The 21,142-nt window shown below is 48.2% G+C and overlaps 2 protein-coding genes across 3 annotated transcripts in view; one reads left to right on the top strand and one right to left on the bottom strand.

Annotated features, from left to right (window-relative positions):
- LOC132380944 (plexin-A2-like) overlaps positions 1 to 21,142 on the bottom strand; it is a 570,948-nt gene that overhangs the window by 250,644 nt on the left and 299,162 nt on the right. The window lies entirely within an intron of this gene.
- LOC132380945 (uncharacterized) lies at positions 12,998 to 17,094 on the top strand. The gene is made up of 2 exons (XM_059949931.1): positions 12,998 to 13,103; positions 15,057 to 17,094. Exon 2 carries the CDS (start codon positions 15,223 to 15,225, stop codon positions 16,843 to 16,845), a length of 1,623 nt encoding a protein of 540 aa, XP_059805914.1. The 5' UTR covers positions 12,998 to 13,103; positions 15,057 to 15,222; the 3' UTR covers positions 16,846 to 17,094.

The following is a 21,142-nucleotide window of genomic DNA, read 5'->3' as shown; positions in this document are numbered from 1 at the left end:
CTGCTGCTGTCTGTAAGGAGTTTGTACGTGGGCTTCCTCCAGGTGCTACCTCTCACCGTACAAAAATGTGCAGGCAAATTGGTCATATGGGTGCTTTTGGGCTGCGCTGGTTCAGCCAGAAGGGCCTGGTGTGGCAGTGTGGATGAAGGCTGGACCACCACGAAGCCTCTCAGATCTGACAGTACCTCACACAGGCATTTTGCAAATCAGTCCAGGCTCAATGGCAGCTCTCAACACAAAGCTGTAGTCACTTAAAGATGGCTGCCCGCTTCAACAGTCTCTGGAAATTGTGGCCATCTGCTCCAGGAGCATTTGGCAATACAGTATAACGATTCACTTACAGAGGAATCGGTCAGCACACATGCAAAGGGAGGGTGGCGTTACCTCTCCTGGTGTCCAAAGGAGGGTGGTGTTACCGCTCTCAGTGTCCATCACATTGTTGAAATGAGACAAGCTACATACCTGCACAGGGTCTTGCCAGCTCTCACTAAATAGAATTCACAAGTATGAGTGAAGACCGGTACCGGGCCAGCAGTAGCACCTCACAATGATTCAGCGTCTGAACCACTGTTAATACCATTACTTCACCCACAGATTTAGTGACACTGCAGGAATGTGTCAAGCACTGCTCCCCTAATCTGCCATTTCCCTTCAGATTTATCACTCAGCAACTTTGTACACAATAAGATCTCAGTTCCACGTGAAGCCCGGCCTCAGCCCAGCAACCTGCAAAGGGAGATGTGAGCATAGAAAGTAGCAAGCAGACGCTGGACTTCCTGCAGCTGTTTAATGATGGGAACAAGATCATACTGCATTAGTCAGGGAAAGCATTTACTGATACTCAGATGTTACTCTGAGTTATGTTGGTGGGAAGAAAGATTCATCTCTATTTTAAAAAAGATGCCCCAGTCTGAATGGAGCAAATCTTAGATGATAGGAGGCGTTGACTGAGTGGAGAGCTGGAGATTTTTCCCTAAGGCGAAAGTGGTTAATACAAGGGGCATAATTTTAAAATGACAAGGCAAAAATAAGGGAGATATCAGAGATAGTTTTTTTTTACACTGAGAGTGGAGGGTCTGTGGAACACCCTGCCAGGGGTGGTGGTACAGCCAAATCCATTAAGGGGATTTAGTTAACCCTTAGACAGACACTTGGATGACAGAAAAATGGAGGGTTATGTGGGAGGGAAGGGCGAGTTAAAAGGCCATCACAACATTGTGGACTGAAGGGCCTGTACTGTTCTGATATGTCCTATGTATTGCTGATTTTCTGAGGCAGGGGATGTCTGGAATATTTACATGCACGTGCTGTCTTTTAGCTCTACATATATTATATATCCTGGAGAGGGATGGGCTCCGCCAGGTTTCAGGCGCCCAAGACACACCATACGACGAGCAATCACCAAAAAGATCGGTGCAAAAAGCTTGTCATGACTGCACCCCGACGACTCCAACAGGAGCGCGCACACACGGACACACACACGCACTCACACACACACACACACACACACACACACGCACGCGCACACACACACACACACACACACACACACACACACACACACTCACACACAATATATATGCCTATTTATCTTATTGTAAGTTAGATAATATTTTATGTATTGCACTGTCCTGAAAACAGCAGATTTCGGGACATACGGGAGAGATAATGAATCTGTATCTGATTCTGACATGTAGTATGAAAGAACACATTTCAAACTTCTGTACAATCTCACTTCTCCTTTTCTCCTTCAGTTTTCAACAAGGGACAGCAAATGGATTCAAGCATGAACCGCTCTGTTTGTTAATGCCACACCGTGTACCTTCAGTTCCATTTCCTTGGGAACTGTGTTTCATGGAATTGAAGGTCCTCATCGTCACCATCATGCGTCCTGTGATATGACGTGGCCAGTCATGGTCTTCAATCTGTCCATAACCATGACTGTTCTTGGCAAATTTTTCTATAGAAGTGATTTGCTATTTCCTTCTTCTGGGCAGTATCTTTACAAGATGGCTGACCCCAGTCATTATCAACACTCTTCAGAGATTGTCTGCTTGGTGTCACATATATCTCCACCCTTGTGAAGGTATTACCTGGGAATCCTGGTTGTTGAAGCCCACAGGCCGGAACACTACAGGGCAGAGCTATGATGGTGCTTAACATCGACTTCTTTCAGCTTATCTGCGGAAGCAGTTTAATTTCTGCACTGGATGACTCACTTTTTCACTTTCAGGGTGCGTGGAGTTCTTTCGGAGACCCTGATCTGGAGTTACTCTCAGACTTTGGTTCTCTGCAGTGGTGGGACCTGCTCCCAGGGGCTCACGATTGACTGCTTTTTGATAGCCCAAGGATGCGGCCTAGAAGACGAGCACACCTTCAGGGTTCTGAGGCTTTGCAGCCCTGGGGACAAGTTGTTTCTAAGCTCTCTAACATCGAGAGCAGCAGATTGGCAGTTGGGGTCTCTGTAAAATCTCTCTCTCTCTCTCTCTCTCTCTCTCTCGTAGGAGAGAGCTTGTTGCTGATTCTCAAGTCAGAGAACTTGGAAAAAAGTGACATGACAGACTTTATCACCGCAAATCAGGGAGTTGTTTTGTTATGCCTTCCCTTTCGCTGTGAAAGGGGACACCTCTCTACCTGTTTATTAGGGGGAGAGAGAGTCTAGGAAACGTCAAATTGTTGGGGGAGCGATTAGTGTTTGACCACTGCAGATCGTGGTCCTCACTGGGGGCTTGCTTGGTGGGTGAAGGTGCAGATGTTTTATTTTTGCTGAAGTAAGTAGGGATGGGGAGGGTCGTTGCTTTTCTGCTGTTGCATGGGAGGGGGGTGGGGGGGCTTTTGGGTTCTAACTGTTTCAGTGTCATTCATTCTTTGGGGCACTCTTCTGTTCTCGTGAATATCTGTGAAGAGCAAGGATTTCAGGTTGTATAAATTTTCTGATATTAACTTCAGCTATTGAGCACAGACCCACGACGGCAGTGGGGGTGGGGGGAGTGCGTTGTTTTGTCTGGTTCGCACACGCAATGCTGGTGTCATAGAGATTCTTGGTGTTTGAACTGCACTGTGACCCCATTCAGATTCAGGTTCATGTATCGATCTGTCGTTTGCTTTAACAACCAGCACATCCGAGGAGACGCTGGGGGCCACCCGCAAGTGTCTCCACACACTCTGGCACCAACATAGCACGTCCACAATGTTCAGCAGAGCTACACAAGCAACAACAACAATAACAAAACAAGCCCCTTCCCCCCCACCGTCCAATCATCCACCCACTCACACACACCAACATGCCTCCAACTCCAGGACAGGCTGCCCCTGGGGTCCAACCTACAGACCCCAGCCGACCATGGGACTTTGAACTCCGAACCTCAAGCTCTGGGCTTGCAAGGCCCGCTGATCCCAGGCCTCACCTAGTTACCCCTGGCCTGGATGCCCAATCCAGGCCAGGGGTAACTAGGCTACGAAGTGTATGGTGGTTAGTGCAATGCTATCACAGCACGGGCTGTTGGAGTTCGGAGTTCAATTCCTGTGCCGTTTCTAAGGAGTTTCTGCATTCTCCTCGTGAACAAGCAGGTTCGCACAGTCCAAAGACATAGCATTTAGTAGGTGAATTGATCATTATAAATTGACCTGTGATTAGGCTACGGTCAACTATGGGTGGCCGGGTTAGATGTCATGGCTCATTGGGTTCAAAGGGCAGGGCTTGTTTCTCTGAATAATTTTTGATTGATGTGCTGATATTTAAACCTTACCATTATCACAATAATCCTATCTATGTCCACCACAACAGATTCGGAGACCTGGCTGGTTGACGTAGAAATTAAGACACAGAGAACTAATGAGCTGAGGGTTACTGCCTGGTCACAACCCCTCATTTATAAAGTGGCTGCAGTAATAGGAGTATGACTGAAAAGGCAGGACTGACTCTCCAGTAACACAGTTCTGAAAGGTTTGATAAAATCTAATGCTCTTCCCCCTGCATTGACAAGTTCCCATTGTGGGCCAGCAGCCCTGAGATAGATCAGAGCACTGACTGGTGCGATGATAAGTCCTCAGTGCAGACCAGCAGCCCTGAGACAGGCCAGAGCACTGACTGGCCTGATGATGTTTCCAGTGTGGAACCGGAGCCCATGAGATTGATCATGTCCACTGACTGGAGCGATGACGTTCCCATTATGGAACAGGAGCCAAGAGAGAGACCAGTACCACTGACTGGTGTGATGACAAGTTCTCGATGTAAACCAGGAACCAAAAGATAGACCAGCACCATTGACTGGTGCATTGAAAAATCCCTTGTGTAGAACAACAGTCAGTCGCACAGCAGGGCCAGTGACTGGTCAGAAATCGATGATGCAGCATTCCAGAACATTACAGCAGTAATGAACTCCAAACAGGATCTGTAATTATGTGGTATTGATTGAGATGATGTGTGCAGCTTTACGTTTGATCTAACAACCGCTGCATTATTCACCGTTATTTTACCCTCTCTGCATGGAGCTGTCTGCTCAGTGGAACTGTTCCAGTGGCTGCCTGATTCTCTCAGCCTTAAGGAACAATACAGTTCTTCTGTTTATAGGGTCTAAGCTCAGGTGAAGAGATCAGAGCTCTGCTCAGGCGAGCTGTCGGAGCTGTCTGCACAGCATGCTGTCCGAGAGGGGCGGGTCTGTCCGAGAGGGGTGGGCCTGTCCGAGAGGGGCGGGTCTGTCCTAGAGGGTTGTGTCTGTCCGAGAGGGACGGGTCTGTCCGAGAGGGGTGTGTCTGTCCGATAGGGGTGGGTCTGTCCGAGAGGGGTGTGTCTGTCCGAGAGGGGTGTGTCTGTCCGAGAGGGGTGGGCCTGTCCGAGAGGGGCGGGTCTGTCCGAGAGGGTTGTGTCTGCCGAGAGGGACGGGTCTGTCCTAGAGGGTTGTGTCTGTCCGAGAGGGACGGGTCTGTCCGAGAGGGGTGTGTCTGTCCGATAGGGGTGGGTCTGTCCGAGAGGGGTGTGTCTGTCCGAGAGGGGTGTGTCTGTCCGAGAGGGGTGGGCCTGTCCGATGGGGGTGGGTCTGTCCGAGAGGTGTGTGTCTGTCTGAGAGGGGCGGGTCTGTCCGAGAGGGGTGTGTCTGTCCGAGAGGGGCGGGTCTGTCCGAGAGGGGCGGGTCTGTCCGAGAGGGGCGTGTCTGTCCGATAGGGGCTGGTCTGTCCGAGAGGGGTGTGTCTGTCCGAGAGGGGCGTGTCTGTCCGATAGGGGCTGGTCTGTCCGAGAGGGGCGGGTCTGTCCGAGAGGGGCGGGTCTGTCCGAGAGGGGCGTGTCTGTCCGATAGGGGCTGGTCTGTCCGAGAGGGGTGTGTCTGTCCGAGAGGGGCGTGTCTGTCCGATAGGGGCTGGTCTGTCCGAGAGGGGCGGGTCTGTCCGAGAGGGGCGTGTCTGTCCGATAGGGGCTGGTCTGTCCGAGAGGGGTGGGCCTGTCCGATGGGGGTGGGTCTGTCCGAGAGGTGTGGGTCTGTCCGAGAGGGGTGGGCCTGTCCGAGAGAGGTGGGTCTGTCCGAGGGGTGGGTCTGTCCGAGAGGTGCGGGTCTGACCGAGAGAGGTGGGTCTGTCCGAGAGAGGCGGGACTGTCCGAGAGGGGTGGGCCTGTCCGAGAGGTGTGGGTCTGTCCGAGAGGTGAGGGTCTGTCCGAGAGGGGTGTGTCTGTCCGAGAGGTGCGGGTCTGACCGAGAGAGGTGGGTCTGTCCGAGAGAGGTGGGTCTGTCCGAGAGCGGTGGGCCTGTCTGAGAGGTGTGGGTCTGTCCGAGAGGGGTGGGCCTGTCTGAGAGGTGTGGGTCTGTCCGAGAGAGGCGGGTCTGTCCGAGAGGGGCGGGTCTGTCCGAGAGGTGTGGGTCTGTCCGAGAGGGGTGGGTCTGTCCGAGAGGTGTGGGTCTGTCCGAGAGGGGTGTGTCTGTCCGAGAGGTGCGGGTCTGACCGAGAGAGGTGGGTCTGTCCGAGAGAGGTGGGTCTGTCCGAGAGGGACGTGTCTGTCCGAGAGGGGTGGGTCTGTCTGAGAGGGACGGGTCTGTCCGAGGGGGACGTGTCTGTCCGAGAGGTGTGGGTCTGTCCGAGAGGTGAGGGTCTGTCCGAGAGGGGTGTGTCTGTCCGAGAGGTGCGGGTCTGACCGAGAGAGGTGGGTCTGTCCGAGAGAGGTGGGTCTGTCCGAGAGCGGTGGGCCTGTCTGAGAGGTGTGGGTCTGTCCGAGAGGGGTGGGCCTGTCTGAGAGGTGTGGGTCTGTCCGAGAGAGGCGGGTCTGTCCGAGAGGGGCGGGTCTGTCCGAGAGGTGTGGGTCTGTCCGAGAGGGGTGGGTCTGTCCGAGAGGTGTGGGTCTGTCCGAGAGGGGTGTGTCTGTCCGAGAGGTGCGGGTCTGACCGAGAGAGGTGGGTCTGTCCGAGAGAGGTGGGTCTGTCCGAGAGGGGTGTGCCTGTCCGATAGGGGTGGGTCTGTCTGAGAGAAGTGTGTCTGTCCGAGGGGGACGGGTCTGTCCGAGAGGGACGTGTCTGTCCGAGAGGGGTGGGTCTGTCTGAGAGGGACGGGTCTGTCCGAGGGGGACGTGTCTGTCCGAGAGGGGTGGGTCTGTCTGAGAGGGGCATGTCTGTCCGAGGGGGACGGGTCTGTCCGAGAGGGACGTGTCTGTCCGAGAGGGGTGGGTCTGTCTGAGAGGGACTGGTCTGTCCGAGGGGGACGTGTCTGTCCGAGAGGGGTGGGTCTGTCCGAGAGGGTTGTGTCTGTCCGAGAGGGACGGGTCTGTCCAAGGGGGACGTGTCTGTCCAAGAGGGGTGGGTCTATCTGAGAGGGGTGGGTCTGTCCGAGAGGTGTGGGTCTGTCCGAGAGGGGTGTGTCTGTCCGAGAGGTGAGGGTCTGACCGAGAGGTGTGGGTCTGTCCGAGAGGGGTGTGTCTGTCCGAGAGGTGTGGGTCTGACCGAGAGAGGTGGGTCTGTCCGAGAGAGGCGGGTCTGTCCGAGAGAGGCGGGTCTGTCCGAGAGGGGTGGGCCTGTCTGAGAGGTGTGGGTCTGTCCGAGAGAGGTGGGCCCGTCCAAGAGGGGCGGGTCTGTCCGATAGGGGTGGGTCTGTCCGAGAGGTGTGGGTCTGTCTGAGAGGGGTGAGCCTGTCCGATAGGGGTGGGCCTGTCCGATAGGGGTGGGTCTGTCCGAGAGAGGTGTGTCTGTCCGAGGGGGACGGGTCTGTCCGAGAGGGACGTGTCTGTCCGAGAGGGGTGGGTCTGTCTGAGAGGGACTGGTCTGTCCGAGGGGGACGTGTCTGTCCGAGAGGGGTGGGTCTGTCCAAGAGGGGTGTGTCTGTCCGAGAGGGACGTGTCTGTCCGAGAGGGGTGGGTCTGTCTGAGAGGGGTGTGTCTGTCCGAGAGGGGTGGGTCTGTCCAAGGGGGACGTGTCTGTCCGAGGGGGGTGTGTCTGTTCAAGAGGGACGGGTGTGTCCAAGAGGGGTGGGTCTGTCCGAGAGGGGTGGGTCTATCTGAGAGGGGTGGGTCTGTCCGAGAGGTGTGGGTCTGTCCGAGAGGGGTGTGTCTGTCCGAGAGGGGTGAGTCAGTCTGGGAGCAGTGAGTCTGTTGGAGAGGCATTGGTCCAACTGGGAGGAGTGTGGCCGGTGAAGGGCTGGGCTATTTGACTCTCATACCTTGCTCCCTATCTCGGTGTTTGTCCCGAAAGCTTTGGTCATATCTCCTGCATGCCTCAATGTCACTGCTGGAGTGGGGATCACTGGACGCCCAGTTTGACCTTCCAGCCAATTAACAGCCACAGAACTGTACAGCACAGAAACAGGCCCTTCGGCCCATCTTATCTAGACAGACAGACATACTTTATTGATCCCGAGGGAAATTGGGTTTTGTTACAGTCGCACCAACCAAGAGTAGTGTAGAAATATAGCAATATAAACCATAAATAATTAAATAATAATATTCTGACCCTCCAGCCTCCATTAATTCCATCTCCTCTGTGACCACCTCATTCAGACACCTGTCTATATGCCTCTTAATGTTATTACTGTTCCTGCCTCCACCACCTCCTCTGGCAGCTCATCCCAGATTCCAACCGCCTCAGGTCCTCTTTAAACCTCCTCCCTCTCTCTGAATGTAGCAGTTACTTGAAAAGCAAAGCAAAACTGCTGAGAGCCTGAGCGAGGGACTCCGCACCGTGTGACACGCTTCCAAATAACTGAGTTCCAAGTGGAAAAAAGCACGTTTGATCCTTGTATGGGTGGGGGGAAGGGGAGGGGAGGCTTTGGTGTCACTGTCACGCATTCTTTGGGGTTCTTGTTTCATAGACCTGAATGTGGGTCTTCATGCTGTATACTGTATACATTTGCTTAGATTAAATTGAATCATTTGAACAAACAAAGACAAGCAATCAAAATCAGTGATAAATGATATTAGTAATATTAATGAGGTAAACAAAATAAGCCAAGTTAGTGAAGTAAACGGTTAATATAAAATATCCAAATGCTCTAACTAAACTAACAAGGACAAAGCATGCACACTATATTAATTTACTTCTACCATGCCCCAACCCACGTGACAGATTACCGTAACCCATAATAAAACATGCCATACAAAATACAATACAGATAGACAGAAAATAGATACGTGGCTCCTGCACTCACTTTAAATCCATCGCCTTTAGTTTTAGACAAGCCCGTCAAAGGAATCGGTTTCTGGACTTCTGGTTTAGGATGTCATTACTGGTGATGTGTGACAGATTGCTGGTAAATCTTAAGGCAAGAGAATTGACTAAAAATGTATAACATCTTTTCTGAAGCAAATTGTGGTGAGCTGTCGCCAGACAGTGAGGAGGCATGGTTCAGAGGATGAGTCGTGCTGGGGCATTCTGCGGCACAAGGTGTTTGAGCCTGGTTCACAGACGCAATTGGTATCGCTGTCGGAGGTGGAGTGGCTGAGTTAGAGAGGAGTTGATGGGGAAGGGTTTCAATGCCTGCCCACCTACCCGGGGAGATGAGTTGGTGAGGAACTGGAGACCCCTCATTCCCTCAATCACTGGAGGCTGTTGGAGAAGAGGGTTGGTGTGAGGGTACAGACTGTTGTCCTCAGTGCTATTGGGATTAGTCAGTGGTGGAGTCCTCAGCTGGGATCACTGACTGCACATCAGAGTGAGGAAGGCACAGAGTGTGAAGGTTTTGAAAGGACTTTCCATAATCCGATCTGAGCTGATGGGGTTGAAGGCTTGTGTAAGGGAAAGGGCACGTACAGTAGTCAATGCTGCTGATTCCGCAGATGATGGAAATCTGGAGCAACACACAGAAAATGCCAGAGAAACTCAACAAGCCAGGCAGCATCTGTGGAGTGGATCAGATCCCAGTGCCACTGGGCACCAACAATTTTCTCCAATAGCCTGCAGAGAATAAGGGAACTGCAGTTCCTTGCTACCTCATCTCCCTGACAGGTGGGGCCTTACACTAAAAGTCCACAAACAACAAGACAACGTTCCAGGCTGAGACCCTTCACTAGGACTGGAAAAAATTAAAGATCAGTTTTATTTACCACATGCGCCTTGGAGCAGGTAGAGTAACGTGTCCCTTAGTGTTAATTACCAATACGTTCTGAGGACATCCCGGGGCAAACCGCAAGTGCCCCCATGCTTCTGACCCCACACAGCATGGCCACAACTCACTAACCCCAACCCTGTGTCTTTGGAAATGGGAAGAAACCAGAGCATCCAGAGGAAACTCACGTGGTCACGGAGTGAACATACAAACCCTTTACTGACAGCGGCAGGAATGGAACCCTGACCGCTGGTGCCTCCGTGCGTTACACTAACCCCTTTGCCTCTGTGCCGATCTGCATGGTGTAGGTGCTGCTCTCTGCATTTCCTTTTCGAATCTTGCTGTGTGGCAAGGATCATCTACATCGCAGCTTCTCCTACCTGGAAGAGAACTTCTTAGGAGCAGACTTGCTGTACCATCATCTCTGGGATAATCAGTGCTGAGCTATGGAGTACAGTGTGTGGAAATTAAACTAAAATAGATGAGTTGATGCCAGTGATGACACCTCCCAATGCGCAGTCCTTCATCACCAAGGTGGCTGCAGGTTCCTCACACACCATTCTATCCAGGATTGTATCATTATCCTTCATCATCATGGGCCTAAACAGAATCACAGAAAAGTACAGCACAGACAGGCTATTCGGCCCATCTAGTCTGTGCCGATCCACTTAAACTGCCTAGTCTCGTCGACCTGCGCCCAGACCATAGCCCTCCATCCACATACCTCTCCAAACTTCTCTTAAACATTGAAACCAAGCTCATGTGCACCACTTGCACTGATAGCTCCTTCCACACTCTCAATACCCTCTGAGTGATGAAGATTCCCCTTAAACTTTTCACCCTTCACCCTTAACCATGACCTCTGGTTGTAGTCCCACCTGAACTCCATGGAAAAAGCCTGGCTGGTTGGAAAAAAACAGCCGTTGCTCTGAGCAGCGAATTCTTACATGTGTGGCATTTTAAATAATGTTTTTGTGATATGCATAACGAGAATATTTAGAATGAAAATTGAAATAATGCATAATTTGATTTTATTTATTAATTCAAGGGTATAATGAGGATCAGTACAGCAAAGAATATCTTTGATGTCTCATAAACTTTACTTCCGATATCTTTTTCCAGCTGCATGGCAACGAAGGCTATGTGAGAGGGAGCATTTCAGTTACAGTGCGGCCATGAACCTGCCCAGCTTAGAGGGAACAGCACAGCTGAGTGACAGCATCTGCGGGAAAATACCAGGTTAATAACGCAGTGCTAACCCTTTATTGAAATCTCTGAACCATTCAGGTGAAATGAGTATGTGAAGAGCAAGAGGATAAGATGTGAAGGAGTAGGACCTATCAAGTGTGAGAGTGGGAAGTGTGTATGGAACCGGAGGAAATAGCAGAGGTACTTAATGAATACTTTACCTCAGTATTCACTATGGAAAAGGATCTTAGTGATTGTAGTGATGACTTGCAGCAGCCAGAAAAGCTTGAGCATGTAGATATTAAGAAAGAGCTTTTGGAAAGCATCAAGTTGGATAAGTCACCTGAACTGGATAACATGTACCCCAGGCTACTGTGGGAGGTGAGGGAGGAGGTTGCTGAGCCTCTAACAATGATCTTTGCATCATCAATGGGGACGGGAGAGGTTCCCGAGGATTGGATGGTTGTGGATGTTGTTCCTTTATTCGAGAAAGGGAGTAGAGATAGCCCAGGAAATTATAAACCAGTCAGTCTTACCTCAGTGGTTGGTAAGTTGATGGAGAAGATCCTGAGAGGCAGGATTTATGAACATTTGGAGAGGTAGAGTATGAATAGGAATAGTCAGCATGGCTTTGTCATGGGCAAGTCATGCCTTATGAACCTGATTGAATTTTCTGAGGATGTGACTAAACACATTGATGAAGGAAGAACAGTAGATGTAGTGTATATGGATTTCAGCAAGGCATTTGATAAGGTCCACCATGCAAGGCTTATTAAGGAAGTAAGGAGACATGGGATCCAAGGGGATATTGCTTTGTGGATCCGGAACTGGCCTGCCCACAGAAGGCAAAGAGTGGTTGTAGACGGGTCATACTCTGCATAGTGACCAGTGGTGTGCCACAGAGATCTGTTCTGGGACCCTTCTTCTTTGTAATTTTTATAAATAACTTGGATGAGGAAGTGGAGGGATGGGTTAGTAAGTTTGCTGATGATACAAAGGTTGGAGGTGTTGTGGATATTGTGGAGGGCTGTCAGAGGTTACAACAAGACATTGATAGGACGCAAAACTGGGTTAAGTGGAAGATGGAGTCCAACCCAGATAGGTGTGAAGTGGTTCATTTTAGTAGGTCAAATATGATGGCAAAATATAGTATTAATAGTAAGTGTGGAGGATCAGAGAGATCTTGGGGTCTGAGTCCATAGGATACTCAAAGCAGCTGCGCAGGTGGACTCTGTGGTTAAGACGGCGTACGGTGTATTGGCCTTCATCTATCATGAAATTGAATTTAGGAGCCGAGAGGTAATGTTGCAGCTATATAGGACCCTGTTCAGACCCCACTTGGAGTACTGTGCTCAGTTCTGGTTGCCTCACTACAGGAAGGATGTGGAAACCATAGAAAGGGTGCAGAGGAGATTTACAAGGATGTTGCCTGGATTGGGGAGCATGCCTTATGAGAATAGGTTTGAGTGAACTCGGCCTTTTCTCCTTGGAGCGATGGAGATTGAGAGGTGACCAGATAGAGGTGTACAAGATGGTGACAGGCATTGATCGTGTGGATAGTCAGAGGCTTTTTCCCAAGGCTGAAATGGTTGCCACAAGAGAACACAGGTTTAAGGTGCTGGGGTGTAAGTACAGAGGAGAGGTCAGGAGTAAGTTTTTTACTCAGAGAGTGGTGAGTGTGTGGATCGGGCTGTCGGCAACAGTGGTGGAGGCGGATACAATAGGGACTTTTAAGAGGCTTTTAGATAGGTACATGGAGCTTAGTAAAATAGAGGGCTATAGGTAAGCCTAGTAATTTCTAAGGTAGTGAAATGTTTGGCACAACTTTGTGGGCCGAAGGGCCTGTATTGTGCTGTAGATTTTCTATGTTTCAATGTTTCTATTCCTCTATTCTTCTCCTTGCAGACTAAGAGAAACCAGTCAAATTATTTTAATGCTTTTGATTTTCACTTTACATGTGAATTGTGAGCTGGAATTTGAAGGAAGTGCAGAGTTAGTTTTTAATTGCAGTATTGGCGGGGTTCCTGACCAGTCTTGGTATGAAGCCCAAAGTGTCATGGCTGATTTTAAATCCCTTTCTGGGATCCAAATCTTCTTCTGCCTTCCTGCATCTCAAAGAGATTTCCAGATTTTACTTAGTCATCTTTCGAGAACGAGTGTCTTTAATAAGTACTTTTAAAGAGAATTTCCTACAGCAAGTCCCACTCGCACAGCCCCTCCTAACTGATCAACATTTCTCTGCCAAATCAGAGCTGAAAGGGCCAGTGGACTTCAGTAATAAAGCCATATGTCACATTTTCCAGCTGTCAGAGCTCTGCTCTGCTGCAGTAATCCTTCATGCTGGTAATGGCTCTGCAGAACTCAATGCTTTGTACCGAGGGAATATTTCTTTTGCAGAGGTAAGCAATTATATTGTCGCAAGAAGACATTATAATACCACACTATTCAAGTATTGTATTATATTAACTGACAAAATGCATCAGGTTAGTCACATAACTGGGATTCTTCGGAAAATAACTCATGAAGTTTTTCTGCTTACTAAATTGAGCGTGCAATTTTATTTTCATTTCAATAAATTAATAATGAAGGCTTCACCTCTTGAACTGCTTCCAGATCCAACATTACAGCTTTTGCATTTAAAAGCATATGGAATCAAATTTAATGTGGCACACTCACGCTGGAGAACTGAGCAGAAGCGTCGTTGCTCTACCTGGTTGAGATGTTTCTGGCCACCATTCTGGTTGCCATGACATGCAACATCCCCCTGCTCTTGTCAAGTTCGTCAGGAGGCTGTACACACCTCTCCGGCAGGCAGAATGATGAGGTGTAGAACATAGAAACAGTACAGACCCAGAACAAACCCTTCAGCCCACAATGCGCTGAACTAATTATATTACTGACCAAATGCCCAACTAAACTCATCCCTTCTGCCTACATAATGTCCTTATCTTTCAATTTCCTGCACATTCATGTCCTATCTAAGAGCCTCTTGATCATATCTGTCTTCACCTGCACCCCGGTCAGTGCAATCCAGACTCCCACTGCTCTCTGTGTGGAAACACTTGCTCTGCACATCTTCTTTGAACTTATCCACTCTCACTGTATCTGTATGTCCTCTGGTATTCGACCTTTCATCCCTGGGTAAGGGATAGAGACCATCCACTCAGGATCAGAATCAGGCTCGTCATCGCTGACCTATCTTATGAAATTTGCTGTTTTGGTGGCAGTACCGGATGCAAAAGTTAGTATAATTTGCAATTTAAAATTATGAAAAAGTAATAAAGGAATCATGAGGTTGTGTTGATGATTTCATGGACCATTCGGAAATCCAGTGGTGGAGGGAAAGAAGCTGTTCCTAAACCATTGAGTATGTGCCTTCAGGCTCCTGCAGCTCCTGCCTGATGGTAGTAATGAGAAGAGGGCAGGTCCTGGATGGTGAAGGTCCTTAAAGACAGATGCTCCCTTTTTGAGGCACTACCTTCTGAAGATGTCCTCAATGGTGGAGAGACTTGTGCCTGTTGTGGAGCACTCTATACCTCTTACAATCTTACAAATACTATATCAGCTAGTTGAATGGTGTCACAGCAACAACCTTGCACTCAATGTCAGTAAGATCAAGAATTGATTGTGGACTTCAAAAAGGGTGGGATGAAGGAACACGCTCCAGTCCTCATAGAAGGATCAGAAACGGAAAAGTGAGCAATTTCAGGGTGACAACGTCTCTGAGGATCCATCCTGGGTCCAACATATTGATGCAGTTACAAAGAAAGCACGACAACCTTAGGAGTTGCAAATTTCTACATATGTACTGTGCTGTCTTTACGACAGTTATTTAGTTTATAATATTTTCGCTTAGTAATTCATTCAATAGTATTCTCTAGTTAGAATTAGGAGTGTTTAAAGTATATTCATTGCATGTAAAATATATCGGCATGCGATGACGTCACATCCGGTTTCGCCGCGTCTTGTGGGAAAACACCGGTTTGAAATTAGCGCGAGGGTGGGGGCTTTCCACGAGGCTCACCTGAGCAGAAGTTGTTTGCAGGCATGAGAAATCACAGTGAGAGCAACGCTGTAAGTTAATAGATAATCGATATATTGAACTAAGATGTTAATGCCGATCCTGTTAGAAGTAACGACGGTAGATAATGTTTATGCTTTCGTTAGTTAAAGAGTCGCAGATAGTTTGCATGGAAGTGTATTTAAAGTAGTCAATGGAGCAGGTAAACTCTCCCTGTATACTGCACCTTAGTGTAATGTAGTTATAGTCACCTTTGCAAGTATTTACACTTGAAATGTGATATTAAGGAAGGAACAAATACTGTATCAATCTTGTATTGTTTTATCAACAGTTTTCACCATATGTTAATGTGAAGAGTGAACAGTAAATGGTTAATCTTACTGCGATCTGGTTCTTATTAACTGGTTTATCTCGACGTTAAATTCGACGTTATCAGTACACGCGAAGGAGAATGTTACAGTGAAAAAGCGGCATTATCAGGTGTTCCAAGTGCTGCAATGTCAGCTCAATCCAGCATCAAGTCGACGCCGCCCAGCGACAAGGGCAGTAAACCGACATCAAGTAAGCCCACCCAGGCGTTATCAGGTGTTCCAAGTGCTGCAATGTCAGCTCGATCCGGGATCAAGTCGATGGCGCCCAGCGACAAGGGCAGTAGAACGACATCAAGTAAGTCCACCCAGGCAAGAGCCAAGGCAGAAGCCGCCAAGGTGCGACTGCATTACGCCAAACAAGAAGCAGTTTTGAAAATGAAACTGGCCACCAGAGAAGCCGAAATCCAGAAAGAAAAGGCTGCCAGAGAAGCCGAAGCGGCTGCCAGAGAAGCCGAAGCGGCCGCCCGAGAAGCCGAAATCCAGTTGGAAATGGCAAAAATATCGACAGAGTTGCAAGTGCTGCAGCTAGAAAGAGAAGAAGAAGCTGCCATGGCGGAAGCAAAGTACATAAAAGAAGCTGAAGGGTCGCGTGATCTGACCGAAGCAAGATCTACTTTAGAAAGGACCAGACTGGAACGCACAAGCGACTATGTACAATATCAAACAGACTGGCAGGCTCGTCTCCCCTCTCCATACGTATTCGATAACTTCCCCAGCTACGAGGAACCTCAGAGAGTCACGATTGCATCACATCCATACGAGGAAGGAAATTTACCCTCACGGCTCCGTGATGAAGTCAAGAATGAAAGAACCGACAACGCTCCTTCACCCCCACAACAGGACGGCGGGGAGGGAGAGGTTCACTCCAGGACAACAATTGTCAGCTCGAACTGTACAGAAGTTTGCGGTCAAACTCAGTCAAGCCGTTCTTGTTCCGAGATCTGCCTCACTGAGGTGTACCCTAAAGAAGCACAACAAGACATTACCAAGTGTAAAGTAACCGACGAGACGCTAGGTCAGTCAGTTTTCATTCAAACCGAGCACGGAAACAAACTTGCACAATCAGCTCAAGATACCATTTCTTTAAAACCCAAAGACACCAAGGTCTTCAGAGATGAAGCAAATAATGGGGTTGCCCCATTGCCTTTCAGAGAACCATGCCAGCGCTCACCAGATAACAAAGAGCAGGCAGTCAAACGGTTCACGTCCTTACGGAAAACCCGGAAAAGGAAACCTGAGATGCAGCAACACACCCGATTGGCCCACGAGGTACTGTGCATCCTAATGGCACAGGTCACAGCCATTATAAACGCACAATCATTCCTACCTGTGTCTTCTGACCCAGAAAACCCCTTCATCCTTTCGCCATCAATGCTCCTTACACAGAAGGCAGGAGCACCTCCTCCACCAGGAGACTTCTCAGACAAGGATTTGTACACAAAGCAATGGAGACAAGTCCAGGCTCTGGCAAATCAGTTCTGGCCTCGCTGGAGACAAAAATATCTACCTTTGTTGCAACAGAGACAAAAGTGGACAGAACCCCGCAGGAATCTTCAAGTTGGAGACCTAGTCCTGCTCAGGGACAAGCAGATCACCCGCAACAGCTGGCCAATGGCCAGAACCACTGCTACATTCCCTAGCGAGGATGGACATGTCAGGAAGATCGAATTGAAGACTACCGACCAAGGCGATGTGAAAATTTACCAAGGGCCAGTTACAGAAGTTATTCTACTTCTACCCAATGACTGATTAAGAGACTAAGTTTTGTACTCTGCTCATTGTGACCTTACGAAGGTCAAGCGGGGAGTGTGCTGTCTTTACGACAGTTATTTAGTTTATAATATTTTCGCTTAGTAATTCATTCAATAGTATTCTCTAGTTAGAATTAGGAGTGTTTAAAGTATATTCATTGCATGTAAAATATATCGGCATGCGATGACGTCACATCCGGTTTCGCCGCGTCTTGTGGGAAAACACCGGTTTGAAATTAGCGCGAGGGTGGGGGCTTTCCACGAGGCTCACCTGAGCAGAAGTTGTTTGCAGGCATGAGAAATCACAGTGAGAGCAACGCTGTAAGTTAATAGATAATCGATATATTGAACTAAGATGTTAATGCCGATCCTGTTAGAAGTAACGACGGTAGATAATGTTTATGCTTTCGTTAGTTAAAGAGTCGCGGATAGTTTGCATGGAAGTGTATTTAAAGTAGTCAATGGAGCAGGTAAACTCTCCCTGTATACTGCACCTTAGTGTAATGTAGTTATAGTCACCTTTGCAAGTATTTACACTTGAAATGTGATATTAAGGAAGGAACAAATACTGTATCAATCTTGTATTGTTTTATCAACAGTTTTCACCATATGTTAATGTGAAGAGTGAACAGTAAATGGTTAATCTTACTGCGATCTGGTTCTTATTAACTGGTTTATCTCGACGTTAAATTCGACGTTATCAGTACACGCGAAGGAGAACGTTACATGTACTATGCAGAACATTCTAACTGGCTGCATCACTGCCTGGTATGGGGGTGGGGAGCACTTCACAGTATCAAGATAAACAGCAGAAAGTTGGAATCTCAATCAGCTCTATCATGGGCACTAGCCTACCCAGCATCCAGGAAATCTTCAAGGACCAATGACTCAAAAAGGCAGCATCCATCACTAAGGACCCCCGTCACCCGGGTATGCACCATTCTCATTGCTACCATCAAAGAGGAGGTACAGGAGCCTGAAGACACACACTCAACATTTTAGGAACAGCCCCTTCCCCTCTGCCATCAGATTTCTGAATGGACATTGAACCCATGAACACTACCTCACTACTTTTTTTCTCTTTTTGCACTACTTATTTAATTAATTTATATATATATTCTTCCAGGTTCCTTAAGGTTATTTTAGCCAGGGTGGTAGTGGAGACTACCTCCCACCATCTATTAAATGCCCCCAGTGACAGGTGCCTCAAATAGCTTCTGACGACCATTTCCAGCTCCTGGCCTTCACATGTGGCTTAGCTACTAAGCCCAGCAAAGCTATTTCTACCAACACATTAAGGGGCAAAGACGGGTTACTGGTGCCTTAAAACCAGTTGCTTTGGACAAATGGGACTCATCATCCTTGGTTGGCAACTCATTTCGGAGAAGGAAAACTCTGATCTTGTGGTTTGCAGCTGTACCCACTCATGGGGAATACTTCAGGAATAAACCCCAAGGAAAAAATCTGGAGTCCCCTAAGGCAGTCCTACATTGAGTTCAATATGGACTGGCAAGTCTTGTGGTGCCACTGGTACCAGGCTGTATCAGTCTCTCCATTCCTTTGGGTTTATCGGATGTGTGAAGAGGGGGAGCTTGCTACATGGTCAACAGCTTGCTCTCCATACTGTACTGCCCTGGCTTTGGAATCTAGACAATATCCACGGTCCACTCTGACTGGCACAGCCTCTGGCTCAAATATATTTACTGTAATTTACAGTTTTTAACATGCTGCCATATAGTAACAAATTTCACGGCATATGCCGGTGATATTAAACCTGATTCTGATTCTATGAGATGCAGCGTGGGAGTTCAACCACCTCAGAGGTTGGCCTGAAATGGTTCCAGTTAGAATACATCCAACAGACCAATCAAAGCATCACGTCCAACGTGGCTGAGGATGGCTCCTACTTCATCAGGGAAGCCCATTTCCTCTACACTGCATTCCTCACCAGGCCAGAATCATGGAAATTCTGCTTCTTTGCAACTGGATTTGTCCTCTCATTGCCCTAGGCAGACGGGAACCCCTGACTTGGCTAAGAGCTCACCCTGAAGTAGGAATCCTATGTTTGGCAGATTACTGGTGCCCAGAGCTGAATCAATAGCAGAGACTTGGCACAGTAGACCGGAGCAGTCAGGTCTGGAACAGTACACATCTGGTCACAGCTTACCAAGCTGTGGTCAGAACAAACTTAACCTGTCAGCTCCCAGACAGGGGGCTTTGCAAACCCAGAATTGATGTGATCTACTAACCACAGAATTACACAGCACAGAGTTAGACAGGCCCTAAGCCTGATTCATCCCTGCCAATCCAGGGGAATTCTTGACGTGGACCCATTTGCCTTCATTGGACCCATTACCCTCTATGGACACTCGTGTCTTCATTTCATTTTAAAGGTTATTTTGTAACTAAATTGGGGAGGTGTCCTAGCAGAGGAAACCCACAGTGGTTAGGTCTCTGGAACTGAGTCTGGCTCTGTAACTCCGAAGGGAAGAGGGGAGAAGAGATGAGCAGTAGTGATGGGGGTTCGTTAATTAGGGAAACAGAATGAAGATTCTGTAGTTAAGAATGAGATTCGCAGATGGTTTGTTGCTTCCTGGGTGTCAAGATCAGAGACATCTCGGATCAAGTCCACAGCACTTCTAAGTGTGAGGATGAGCCACCATGGGTAGTGGTCCATGTCGGTACCAACGACATGGGTAGGAGGGTAATAAGGTCCCGCAAAGTGAGTTAGGTGGTAAGTTAAAGGGCAGGACATCCAATGTTGTGATCTCAGGATTGCCACATGCTAGTGAGGCCAGAAATAGGAAGAATATACCGTTTAACACGTGGTTAAGGAGTCAGTGCAGGAGTGAGGGCTTCAGAATTTTGGATCATTGGGCTCTCTTCCAGAGAAGGAGGGACCTGTATGGAAGGGACACTTTGCACCTGAACTACAAGGGGACTAATACCAAAATGGGAAGGTTTGCTTGTGCTGCATGGGTGTGGGGTTTAAACTAGAGTTGCAGTGGTTGGAAACCAGATGACCAGAACAGATATGAAGGTGGTTGTGGAGAAAGACCATGATAAGCCTACATACAAAATCAGGAAACAAAATGTCGAGCATGGTCTGACTAACGATTTGAGCTGTGTATATTTCAAGGCAAAGAGTACTGTAGGAAAGGTAAGTGTGCTCACAACATGGATCAGCTTGTAGAATTACGAGATTGCTGCCTTTAGTGAGTCTTGGTTGCAGGAGGGGCAGGACTGGCAGCTCCATGCTTTGGGGTTCCATTGTTTTAGATGTGACAGAGTGAGAGGGATCAAAGGAGGAGGGGTGGTGTTACTAGTCAGAGAAAATATCACCGCAGAGCTCCATCAGGATACACTGGGGAACTCGACTAGTGAGGCTTTATGTGCAGAATTGAGAAATAAGAAAGTATGACCATGTTAATGGGCTTATATTGTAGACCACCCAACAGTCCACACACAGATTTTGGAGGAGCAAATTTGTAAGAAATCACAGACTATTTCAAGAAACATAACGTTGTGATAGTAGGTGATTTTAACTTTTCACATATGACTGTGAAACAGCTGGATAGGATAGAATTTGCCAAATGTGTTCAGGAAAGTTTCCTTAATCAGTACGTAGAAGTCCCAGTGAGAGAGCATGCGATACTCATTTCCATAGTATCAGTTTGATGGTATCAGAAAGGATCTGGCAAGTGTAGATTATGAGGGGTTGTGTTCCGGCAAAGCTGCACTTGGGAAAAGTGAAATTTTGAGAGTACAGTGTTTGTATGTTCCTGTCAAAATAAAAGGTAGGGATAACAGATTCAGGCAACCTTGGTTTTTGAGAGCTATGGCTTCTGAGGGTCTAGCAGGCTTTTTCAACTGAGGGTGGATGACATTATAACTAGTGGTCGTAGGTTAAGGGTTAAAAGTGAACTGTTTAAGAGAACACAAGGAATAAATTCTTCATTAGAGCGTGTGGAATAAGCTGCTAGTGCAAATGGTGGCTGTGGTGTCCATTTCAACATTTAAGAGAAATTTGGGTAGATACACGGATGGGAGGGGTCCAGAGGGCTGAGCTCTGGGTGCAGGTTGATGGGACTAGGCTGATTAATGGTTCAATATGGACTCAGCGAGCTAACAGGCCTGTTTCTGTGCTGTTGTGGTGTTCTATGACCTGATGTGTTGCCATCAGAATTCAGCCCGCTTTGTTTCATACATGCAGGCTGAGTCAACACCTCATTGCTCAATCCTAGTTGCCCGCGAGAAGGTAGGAGTGAGTTGCCTTCTTCAATGATGTAAGGTTT

Source organism: Hypanus sabinus, chromosome 25 (genome assembly GCF_030144855.1).
Source record: "Hypanus sabinus isolate sHypSab1 chromosome 25, sHypSab1.hap1, whole genome shotgun sequence".
NCBI lineage: Eukaryota > Metazoa > Chordata > Chondrichthyes > Myliobatiformes > Dasyatidae > Hypanus > Hypanus sabinus.
Note: the sequence above shows the minus strand (reverse complement) of the source record. Positions and strands in the feature narration are given on the sequence as shown.